The 12,533-nt window shown below is 39.1% G+C and overlaps 2 protein-coding genes across 2 annotated transcripts; one reads left to right on the forward strand and one right to left on the reverse strand.

Annotated features, from left to right (window-relative positions):
• Positions 1 to 6,541: 6,541 nt before the first annotated feature.
• mrm2 (mitochondrial rRNA methyltransferase 2) lies at positions 6,542 to 8,210 on the reverse strand (the record flags this gene model as incomplete). Its single annotated transcript, XM_083895882.1, has 2 exons — positions 6,542 to 6,978; positions 7,922 to 8,210. The coding sequence occupies 2 exons, from the start codon at positions 8,208 to 8,210 to the stop codon at positions 6,542 to 6,544; spliced, it is 726 nt and encodes a 241-aa protein (XP_083752008.1).
• A 701-nt stretch (positions 8,211 to 8,911) lies between these two features.
• nudt1 (nudix (nucleoside diphosphate linked moiety X)-type motif 1) lies at positions 8,912 to 12,308 on the forward strand (the record flags this gene model as incomplete). Its single annotated transcript, XM_083895994.1, has 3 exons — positions 8,912 to 9,063; positions 10,395 to 10,540; positions 12,136 to 12,308. 3 exons carry the CDS (start codon positions 8,912 to 8,914, stop codon positions 12,306 to 12,308), a joined length of 471 nt encoding a protein of 156 aa, XP_083752120.1.
• Positions 12,309 to 12,533: the final 225 nt, after the last annotated feature.

Below are 12,533 nucleotides of genomic sequence, written 5' to 3' on the forward strand. Positions count from 1 at the left end.
CACTTCCTGTCACCGCTCTATCAAAATAATGGCAAAATAACAATAGCTATATAACTGCTCACAAAACACAGGAAGTTGCTGACTGAAGTGGAACAAGGCATTTTGGCGACAATGTCTCTATATTTTTTCTGCAATTCACTCCCTAACTTCTGGCTATGTCACTGTTTTAACTAAGTATTTCTCTCCTGCTTGTTGTGAAGAATGTGCTTGAGAATGGACATGGAATGGAAAGTGGCACCTGGTGTGGTCTTCTGCTGCTACGGCCTGATCTGCGTCAAAGTTTGATGTGTCATGCCTTCAGAGATGGTCTTTGTTGTCACAAGTGGTTCTTTGATTTGCTGTTGTGAGCTACTGTTTCCTTTCTATCATTTTGAACCAGTTTGTCCATTCTCCTCTGGCCTCTGGCATCAATAAGACATTTTCCCCCAGAGAACTGCTGCTCACTTGATATGTTCCTCTTTTCTGGACCATTCTCTGTCATCTCTAAAGATGGTTGGTTTCTGAAACAATTCTGACACATGCAATCAGCTTCCTCCCCCATCTAAATGCATTTAGATGGCGATTGGCCAATTAGATATTTGCATTAACAAGGGTGTACGAATTAAGATGGACCATGAGTGTATATGGCCTGAATGATGTAATTGATCTGTTTATTACAGTATTTTGAGGTCTAGACCAGTGGTTTTCAAACATTTTATGCCAAGTACCACCTGTGAAAATATTGAGCTCTCAAAGTAACACCATTATCACGAATGTGTATTTAATACACCACTGTATATTGTGTTGATATACCACAATATACTGATATATTGAGCAAATAGGCCTGAGCAATATTGAGCAAATGAACTACTGGTTTGAGAACCATGGGTCTAGACAACTCCATTGATTGGCAGCTTTTAGGGTTGACAGTGTACATAGTAAACTGATTCAAATAGCCTTAACGCTGGACTCACACATATGCTTTGTAGTGAGCGAGTCAGTGTTGAATGCGGTTTGACAGGCGAGCACCAACCTGTGCTTTAATATTGGCACAATGTGATTTGATTTGCCGCACACAACACAAGCAAAGTGGAGTAACAGGCCCACAGTGCAGTTTGGCGATACTTGATGCTGCTCAATTCAAAGTGAATGAGAAGAAGTTCACTCGATGCCTCCACTGCATACCTGTGTATCCAGCATTACCACTCAGCCAGCTGGTGAGCATAATGAAGTGAGAGCAACTAAGGAGCTGTAACCATGTCAAAACTGTCATTTTGCTTTGAGAAAAAAGTTGCCACTTATGGCAATTTACCATTTTACAGTTCTAGCACAACTCAGCTTGACTTGATTCGACTCAGCACATTGTCAGGCACATCGTTTTCCATTACTTCATATTATCTCCTCAAACGTCATAGCTGTGATGTTGTTTTACACACAACACAAACAACGGAGGACACTGAGACGATGGTGTACAAGTTGATTCTTGCCAGTTTTTATTCCTGTGTCGGACACCGCGCACAAAACTCTCTGACCAATCGGTGTCCGGCAGTTTGTTGACGTCACATTTCAGTATTGGCTCAGCTCGCTTGGAAGCTCGCCAGAGCAGGTACTAAAAACTTACCAGGTACTGTACCGAATGGAAAAGCAAAAAAAAGTCAAGTCGAGTAGTGTTGATCTGAGCAAAGCCGTAATAGAACTATAGAAGCGCCATTAGTGTTTTATGATCTCAGGCCTTCTTTAGTAAATATAAAGCATTTGACTACATGAGTAGAATAAAAACAGTTTGGGTCCAGTTTAACCCATTGACGCCGGGAAAGCATTGTCGGATTTCTACCATTAGAGCCGGGAGAGCGGCTGTGCGTTTTATTCTACCATAGACGGCGGTAAAGCAGATATGTCAATTTTCGGGGGGTATAAGAGTTCCTCGTGACATTGTTTTGAAATTACTTCGAGCAAACATGGAGGACTTTGACAGAGGAGACATTACTGAAGGCAGTGATTTTGAGGAGTTTCGTCTTCGATGACGTCATCGCTGATAACTTCGGACGCGCTGAACAAATCGATCGGGATTTATGGTTAAGACTTAATTACGCACACCAGTGTTGACAGTGGATTTACCTGCAGATGCCACAGCGCTGTAAGCTCTATCACCGTCACATGTGAAGCAGACTGTTACAGTCATTACATGCTGTTCTTGATCAAGGCACTGACACAAGTTGATATTACTTTATTTTCTTACTGTTTTTAATTGAAACTAGTTTTCACTTTAATTTTACATTTTTGTATCTAAATAAACTAAATTTCACAGGAAAGCCACCGGTGTGAGCTCTCAAATACTTTTTGAATTGTGTTCCTAATTCTCCAGCTACAGAGGCTGAGAAATCAGTCATTTAGTAGCCATTGAAGCTCAGGTTTTAGAGACATTTTTTCCAGGCGCTTCAGGCCTTAATGGGTTAAAGAGGACATGAGTAAAAATGTGAGAGGACACAGTGAGAGCAAAACTTTTATTTTCTGCTTTACGAGCTCAAACCCTTTGTCCAAAGTGTGGCAGAAGATTTTGCTTTACTGGAGTGAAAATCTGATGAATGTATCTCACCCAGAGGAAATCCACATTAGCAATAAGAATGCAAACATGGAGTTATGAGCTCTGAGTTTCCATCTGCACTCATTTTCCATTCTCCCCAGTAAATGTCAGTCGATATGGGGATGCAAAGCACTTTGTTTGTTCTCCATAGTCGGTGTTTTGTTTCTCCCTTGTCTCTTTAACCCTCCTCCCACAACCATACTTCACCCTTTCTGCAATAATGTTGCTGACATTTTTCTGCAGGATTGACGCTAACCTCCAAAAAGCAAAGATCAAGAGGGAGTTGTTTGCTTATTCAATCAGGTGGATCGTGTTGTTCAGAAGAAAAAAAGCACATGGAAGCTGTTTTGTCAGACTTTAATACATCATATAATAAGACGGACTTGACCTCTGTGGCTGTCATGTCATTTTTGAACGGTCTAACGGCATGCTTCCTTTTAAACCTCATACATTTTCTCGATAACTCGCTGTTGTTTACAGGGAAATGTATCACGTCCTGATGACAAATGACTTGTCAAAACATCAACATCAACGTAAAAAAAAAAGCCATACAAATGTGAGATTTCAGCTTTGGTTTAATCTGTGAAGACAATGTGAAATTATCCTCATTATAGCCCTCATTACTTTGTTGTCAGTGGACGTCCGTTTGGCTCAGTCTGCTAACATTCAGGATCATGATGAATGTTGTCAGACGAGCAATTCGTTTTGGCAACCTGGGCTCGGCACAATGGTTAGAAATGACATTGCAGTGTCTTTAATTTCCTGTCAATTTGACAAGTCCACTGTGGTAATATGAGAGAGACTTCTGTTACTGACAGAAATCTTCTTCCTGGACAGTTTTTCATTTGGTGTTTGCACTTTTCTGCCATTTATATGACATGCATGGAGTGTAATCGAGTCAGATTTCAAACCTTTTGGTGGCTTTTTCGTGTCTCTTTTCCGCACACAGGACGTTACGCCAGAGTCCACAGGAAGAGGGAAATGTAAGAAGTCAACAAGTGCAGCCAATTGTACGTCTTTAATTCCTGAATTAAGTCATGAAAACCACACACTTTATAGACTTTGTAAATGGTTGATGGGGTCCGTGTAGTTTTTCTGTCCTGTCTATTTTCATTCCGGTTTTATTTTGAAATGTTTGTGTGTCTATCTCTCACTTCCTGTCAAGTTTCCCCCGCCCTTGTGATCATTATGTCTCCACCCTAATTGATTACACAGGTCTCCTCCTCAACATCACGTATTTATAGCTGCGCTGCTCTGGTCCTCTGTGCCAGATCATCTTGTCAGCGTTCCAGCGTATTTTATTCCCGTGTTAGATTTTCTGCCTGATTTTTGTCCAGCAGTTTGGTGCCTCTGCCTGGAGTGTTTGATATTCTCGTTTTGACCTTTGGACTGAATAAATGGTTTTGAAAACTCTCCCCCCCCAAGCATCTGACTCCGCATTTCTGAGTCCATTGAGTCAGAACGAGATATTTCATAATATTCATAATGAAATACTTACTTTTCTGGATTTATGTATTTGTTTTTACAGCACATAAAATGCAAAAAAATGAAAAACATTAATCACTGTTTCCCAAACAAAATGTCCTCATAAGTCTTTTTTTTCCCCCACAAACCAAAGATATTAACTGTTCTGTAACGTAACACAGTCACACTTCACAAATCAGAGAGATTTTTTTATTTATTTTGCTTTACTCTTTTAAATTAAACTCACTCAAACCAATGTCAGTTATCAAAATAATGGTTGATTAGTTCAGCAACTGATTAATCATCCTTTAATAGTAGCAGTCCATGATGTCTCCAAACGAAGTCATTTGTATACACGTTTATTTATAATTCCAAAATTAGTGTCCTTTTTCCATCCCATTTTTAGTTATTTATAATAATGTTTGTTTAATATGTAAAATAACATAACACAAATAATTTAATAAATACAAATATTCAAATAGAAAATATATGTATTATGAGTTATTATTACGTGATATTGTTGATGGTGCCCGAAACATCGCCAGACTATTAAAAATGCTTCTAATTGCATAAAACATGTTTTTAAAAAGCAACTCAAAGAGGTTTGTGTCATGTTTGTTTTCAAAATTCAAATGATTACAAGTGATTACAGGACTGAGCATCATTTGAATTTCAAACCTGGCCCTCTCTACAAACTGTTTCTCTCTCTTAATTTACAAAAATACTTACATGTGAACCTGCAGCTGGTCAGAGACGAACGAATTAACCTGTGAATGAATCATCATTCATCACAAGCCCCGAGAGCTCCGATCCAACGGAATTAACATAATTCCCAGTGTAATTTTAATATAATTTAAATCCAAATAGAAAAGGGCTGAATAATAAACAAGCAATGAGAAGTAAAATTGGTCATCTGTTCACATCTTTGGCTATCAGCTTCATCAACAGGCATGGCTGCTCCCATTCATTTCCAAACAATCACCTTTAGAGGTCAGTCCCCCGTCTCCACAGTTAATTTCCAGTTCACACTGGATGCTTCGGTTCATACTGTATTACTCATCACTCCTGAGACACGGAGGCCAAATAGCAGCCTTATTAATTTATTCATGTGAGCCGTCACGTTTCCTTTGCTGCCATAAATGTAAATTCAGGCTTGATTGTGTTAGCGTTGGGTTTGTTTACCCAAATGATCATAGTGCTGATAGATCTGTGATTCAGACGTTTACTTTCAAATCTCTGTAAGAGATTAAGATCATGGAGTTGCTTTTTAAGCAACACACATGCAACAGGAAAAGCTGAAGGAAATAAAAATAATGAAAACTGGACTCTAACCCTTAGTGCTCACGTGGCACAGATCCATATCCTTTTGTGTTGTTGCGTTCAAGTGAGTAGTGATAATTGTGCAGAAGTCACATAATAGATGGGTGTTCATCTCATATTAGTTCATTAAAACAGGCAAACTCTGAACTGTGACATATTTCCAAATTTCGCAAACTCAATCCTATTTTTTTTTTTTTTTTTTTTTTAATAGATGTGTTTATATAGCTGGTGAAAATGAAAAAAATACATATTTTCATCAGATTCCCTAAGTTGTGCTGAACCCCCCCAAAGCGATGCAGGTGGTTCAGTCCACTAGCAATTACACAACATGACTGCTACGAATGGTAAGGGGCCCCAAACCTGCACACAAATCCAATATTCTTGTGTTACGGGCCAGGTAACTGGAAATTGTTGAAATAAGCAAGGCCTACACTTCTAAATCACTAGAGGGATTTCTGAATGAAGTCGCCCATAACACAGCTCTGATATCTATTCATTTTATTATCAGTTGTTTGAATGGAATTAGAGAAACAAACAAAATAAATATTGTTGTTTAAGTTGTTGACTTAAAGAAGAATCTTTGTGAAGAGAGTCTTAGAGTCTGAAAACATGTTTCAGGGAATAGCCCCATCTCCCCTGTCAGAGCCCAACAACACCTGCAGCAGCGTGCCAAGCTGCAGCATCACTACTCTTCCCATTAATCACTCTGTATGTGACTCTTATGTATTCGTTTTTTCCCTTCATAAAGTCTCGCAGAGAGAATGATTACACTTTTCTACATGGCTGGCAGTGCAAATTATCAGCATAAGCTGCTCTGCTAAATTACTTTTCAGCAACAACGCAAATACAAAACTCAGAGTGTAGAACAAACACTGTGGGGCAAACAAAAACTTCAGAGAGAGAGAAAAAAACAGCATTGGGCTCTTGAGGAATATCAAACCGATGGTTCTTATATAGGTCTACATATTACTAATTCACTGATGCTAGATGCGTTTTAGTTTGCTGAGATTAAAAAAAGGGGGAATCAGCAGCAACAGCATTGGCTTCAGCTGTGAGTCTCACTTATGCCTCAACACTGCCACCTTTTGATCAAAACTATGAAGTGAGCCTCTTCCTCATGTTCAGTCTGATCAGTTTGACCCTGGACAAAACCTAAAAATTTACCCATTTTTGTAAAAAAAAAAAAAAAAACAGCTACTTCCTCATCACTGGCTTCTTGTACATTCTAGCCAGGAAGTATCTCTCAGCTGAATCCTTTCTACTGGCGTTTGGCTTTAAAGTCCGAACGCTGCCAAACACGTTGGAGAGATTGTCCTGGAGTTTCTGGACAAAGAACCCGTCCCAGTATTTGCACAGCAGAGAGCCTCCCGGCTGTAAAATCTTCTCTGCCAAGTCTATCAAGGACAAACACATCGTGGTGAGTTTCTCGTGGTCCATCTCTCGGAAACCACTGGCGTTTGGCGCCATGTCGCTCAGGATGATGTGAGCCTGGCCCTTAGGAAGCAGCTCCTGCAGCTTGGCGTGTGTGGTGGGCGCAGTGACATCGTGGCTGGACAGGAAGTGAGCACCGTCCAGAGCAGGGATGTTCAGCAGATCAATGCCAACAACGGTTCCACGTGGAAGCTCTGGATCTTTGGGAAAATAAAGATAAACACATAAATATATGACTTTGTATTATTATTTCTTTATTTTTTTAAAACATGTACAATTTCTAAGATATCAGAAGAACACTGAAAAGTGTCTGTTAAAGTTGTGCAACCTGGGAAACAGGACGCTGTCACCAACTTATATCTCTTTTTAGAGGCCTTGACTGTAATATCTACATAAAAAAAAAATGAGGGGTGAACAATAATCTTCAAATATTTTGATTGTTTATTAAAGTATTAAAACAAGTTTCCTGATTTGTCAGCATCTTAAATGTTAATATTTCCTGGTAACTTTGCTCTGTATAACAAAAACATCATTGTGGACAAAACTAGACATTTGAGAACACCATCATTTCCAGGTTTGAAGAACACTGATCAACATTTTTAACATTTTATGGACCAAACGATTAATCAAGAAAATAATCAGCAGATACATATCCATACTTGTATTGATCATTTTCTCTAATATGGTGCTGAGGTTAGCCGCAGCACTAATTCAGTTAATATCAATAAAAATGTACTGAATATGTTCTGTCCATGATCCATTTGTGTCCTCACAAAATCATGTATAACTAATAATCAAATCCATAAAACAGGTAATTACATAACTAAATGTTGTCCAGTAAATAAACACATTTTGGATCAAAAATAATGTTTAAGTTTGGAAACAAACAAACTCAGCCATTACTCATGTAGTACCAACTACCAGGACAATAATCAACCAAAATAATCGACCAAACGAATAATCTTTCTGCCTTGTATAACCATGCATATTTCAAATGCATGATGGCAGTGTGGGTATGATACATTTGTGCCATATACACTATATGGACAAACGTATTTGGCCACAGCTCAGAGATTTTAAAGTTTACTCTCCTCTACTCTACAGCACCATGTCTGATATTCTCCTCGCCGCCTTCTCTCTCACCTGTCCCGGCTGAGTTGACCCTCAGCACGGCCACCTGGCTCCAGGCTCCGGGGGCAGCCCCGCAGTCCACCACGCTGATTCCGGGTTTTAACAGCCTGAACTTGTCATCAATCTCCAGCAGTTTGAAGGCGCTTCGGCACCGGAAGTTGAGCGCGTGTGAAGCTTTGACGTACGGGTCTTTGAGCTGCCGCGTGAGCCAGCGCTGCTCCGCGGCGGTTTTACCTCCTAGCTTCTTCATTAAACACACACACGCGTGGAAACGTCTCCTCTGCAAATGCACGTACCACATTGTTTATACGGCACAGTGAGGTCATGTGCAAGGACTTCCTCATCCAGTGCGCATGCGCTGAAATACGACTTACCATTGGCCATGGATGTATTATAAGAACTGGATAGAGCACCGCCCATAGTGCTGCTCGGTGGGTACTAAGTCACTGTAATGCAGCACACAGAATATTTAGTTCCTACCCGGTGCTATTTAGTGAGTAAATGAATGACCACTGCAATACAAATGAATACGAGTTTGACGTTTTATCCACTTTACTACATAGTAATACTTACGGCCTGTCATTGCTTTCAATTCAATAAATCTTCACAAATATTATTGTTGTTTACTGTTTAAGGTGAATTAATCAGTGGTGGTTTGACTGGATTTACGGGTCGGTAGTTTACAATAACCGGCGCAGTTTCTCGTCGAACACATTTCAGGGTAGCATAAATTCTGATCTGTAAAAGTAACGATGGGACTCGTTCCGACAGTCTGCCGTTGATGAATGAACGCAGTAGCGTTAGTGCACTGATACACCATAAATCTAGCTTTACAGAGCTACACGTGTGAGTTTAGCGGGTAGAAGTCGGTAAGTTAACGATGTTCACGCGGGGGTAACTAAGTTAACCGGTTAAGGTGGTGGCTTATGTTTAGTTTAGGGACTCTTTTTTACGTCGTGTTTGGTGTTTACGTCTCCTAACGTCCGTCCCCATACAGGCGAGATGTTGAGCACCAAGCTGCTGACACTGGTGATGGTGGTCCAGCCGGGCAAAGTGCTGCTGGGCATGAAGAAGAGGGGGTTCGGGGTTGGCAGGTGGAACGGTTTTGGTGGAAAAGTCCAAGTTGGAGAAGCAATTGAATGTGCTGCTAGGAGGTAAATCCAGATTTAAAGTGGATGAATAAAGTTTGTATTCACCTGTTTGTGTTCTACTAAGAAGTCCGTGGTTCTCAAATTGTGGTACACGCACCATGAGTGACACACGAGCTTGGTGATGACGATGTTGCTTTGAGAACTCAGTATTTCATGTCATGGAATCCACCGATCCATCTGAAAAAGTCAGTTGACAATAATAATAATAATAATAATAATAAAAAACTTGAGGATTAATGATTAATTTAAATAACCTTAAAAGTACTTGCATGAAGGAGAACATTTGAAATGTTGGTTCACTACACTATATCATCAGCCGTATATATATATATGTATGTCTGTGTATTCTTTTCTTAACCAGGTAAAAAGCCTTATTGAGATTCAAAAATCTATTTCCCAAGAGCCAAGAAGACAGCACAACAACAGTCACAGATTACAAGACAAACAGAACAATTATTATACATAATGTCAATACCATTGTCCTTTTTTATCAGCTCATCCAGTGTAAACCCTGGCTTGATTCTGAACCATCAGTTTAGGTGATTTTAAATCCAAATTTCATAGTTTCACTGGTTTTCTCGCCATGTCCACGTCAACAAGTACACTGATCTGTACAACAGTAATACCTGGTACCTGTTTCAACTAAGGAGCTAACTGAATACAGTACATGTGTTTTAATTGCAGCACTGTTTTGGGACTTTGTGTTGTGTGTCAGATAAAAGGAATCAATGTTGAGTGTGAGCAATGTGTGCTCAATCACGAACAGGAAATTAGTTTCAAAGCCAAAGGAAGGAAGTGCTGAAGGCAAAGAAGCTCATTCCTGAGCTTGTTTCTCTCAAATGTGGAAAAGAAAAAAGAAAACAGAGCTGCTTTGTGAGGAACATAAAACAATCAGAAATACTTCAAGATAATTTCAGTTGCACTTTGAAGTAAATTAACCATGGATATTCTGGTCTTCAGGATAATCCCGGTCTGTGTTTCAGTGCAAATTCCTCATGTTGTGACTGCTGCATTAGTTGTTAACTTAACAAAATAGTCAAAGAAAGTATAATAAAATAAAAGACTGACAGAATCCATTTGATCCACTGTCTCTGTTCTTTAGCGTCGCATGGATTTAAATAGGTCTGTCAAAATCGTGTGCTTTTTACCTTGTGATTATTTATTATTATTTTAAAAATGACTTTAAAGAGAGGAAACTCTGCTGCACATGAACTTGTGGTGCTGGGATGTTTCTGTCTTTATGAGGAAACCATCGAAACGGAACCACTGATATCGACGAGTGCATGCTTGTAACGTGACCTTAGTTTAATTTTTGTGATCTTTTCATTTTTAAGAGAACTGCTAGAAGAGAGCGGACTCACGGTCGATGCCCTCGAGAAGATCGGAAACATAAAGTTTGAGTTTGTTGGAGAAACGGAGCTACTCGACGTCCACATTTTCAGAGCGGACGCCTACAACGGAGAACCCACAGAGTCAGATGGTATGATCTTCAGCATAATCAATATGTTTCCACACACAGTTAAGTCAAGCCGTGGTTGTAGCTTTACAACACCAGTTAATTGGACTACTGTCCTTGTCCCTGTACAAAAGCAGTAGCAGGGAAATCAATTTATTGAATTAAGCAGCAGAGGGGAGAATACAATTGAATTGCAATATACTAGAATTAAAATTTTATTTTTTAATCATATTTCTACAGGCTTGATGGAGTGAAACAGCTAATGGTAGCAGGCTACTTCAGAAAGTATTAGAAATTCATTTGAAATATTTTAATTTGAAGCCTCTCATTTTTGCCATGTCCTGTTTAATTTATTTTTTCATACAGCACTCGCTCAGTGAACACTGAGTCGATAAAGCTTGTTACTTTTGCACTTTATTTTCTGCTTGTCCTGATTATGTTAGTTTTGTTATTAGCAGGGGCAGTTAAATGAAGCAGTTAACCTTAAACAAAAGATTCTGTTTATTATGCGTATGTCCCTTTCGATTTAGATAAATATACATTGGTTTTTGTGGGTTCTAAATTAATTAAATGAAATAAACAAGTCATCTATTTTGAAAATGGATTATTCAGTTTTAGAGGGTTTTTTTTATTAATTAAAACAGGCTCTCCTAGTTTTCCGCTTCTTTAATGTGAATATTTTCTTGTTTCTTTGCTCCATTTAATAATCAAAACTGAAAAAAATTGGTTTGTGGACAAAAACAACAACAAACATGCTGACTGTATTGAGTGGTGGGTGGCGGGCACTATGCGCAGTAATCAGTGTTTGAAGTTGAACTGGGTGGACGTTTGTAGGCAAACCACAGCTCAGAAAATCAGCAGTGAAGAGTCTGGAGGGAAAGACGAGTCAGGCAGGCAGAGAGAGAAGAGATAAGAGGAGGAAATGAAGTCAAAGGTTTGTAGATTAAGAAACCGGCAAGTGATTAAGCTCTGAATTATTTGTTATCCGGTCCCCAGGACAAAGAGATGAAGTTGCAAAATAAGCTGTTTTATTTGAAGATGTTGATGCCAAAGTTGAATTGACGGAAGTTATTATCTGTATTTAACTTTAAATTTGCACAGTAACTATGAGTTTTAGAGCTTCTACCAGTGTCATATTAGTTAAGCTATGTGTTAAATAGCTCTGTGTTCTTTCCTCAGCCCAAAAGTTAGCCAAAAGACCACATTGCTGAGAGTACATTTAATTGAAGTTAGATTCTAGGTGATTTTAAATTATTTTATCGATTATTTTATCGATCCCTTCACTATAGCTCAGCAGGGAAACACTAAGAGGATCTATTTTCTAATTTATACTATAAAGACTGTAACTTTCAGACACCCACATGGATCGTCTACTTCAGGAGTCTATAGCACAGAATGACGATAGTGTATTGTCTTTTCTCCCATCTCTCACATTACTGTTGAGCTTAAAAAACAGGAGTTTGTCAATTAACATGTGAACGTGTGAGTGTTTTAGGACAGCACACTTCCTTTCACTCCATTTAAAATCACACTTTTTTTCTTGTAGAGAAGTGTGTCAGTTATAAAATGTTTAAGTCCTCAAACCTCAAAGATGAATCCTGCCTCTCCTTGTTTCCCAGAAATGAGGCCTCAGTGGTTTGAATTTGACAAAATCCCCTTCAGCCAAATGTGGCCCGATGACATCCTGTGGTTCCCCTTGATACTCCAGAGGAAGAAATTTGTCGGTTATTTCAAGTTCCAGGGTCACGACACGATTCTCAGCCACACACTGAAAGAGGTGGAGGAGCTGTGAGATTACCTGGGTGGTGCTGACGACGTGGGACCAAAAAAACAACCACCAATCTGACATTTAATCCTGAATGTTCTTGTTCCAGCAGTGGGAGGGAATAGATTGTGCACTTTTAAGAACCATGTAACTGTACAGTCTGTGTCTTTAAGTATCCACGGTACAACAAATCAAATATCTTTTTAAATTCTGCCATTTTATTTTTCATTAGAAAGGATTTAACATCATTGA

This window comes from Microchirus variegatus, assembly GCF_963457635.1.
Source record: "Microchirus variegatus genome assembly, chromosome: 10".
Taxonomy (NCBI): Eukaryota; Metazoa; Chordata; class Actinopteri; order Pleuronectiformes; family Soleidae; genus Microchirus; species Microchirus variegatus.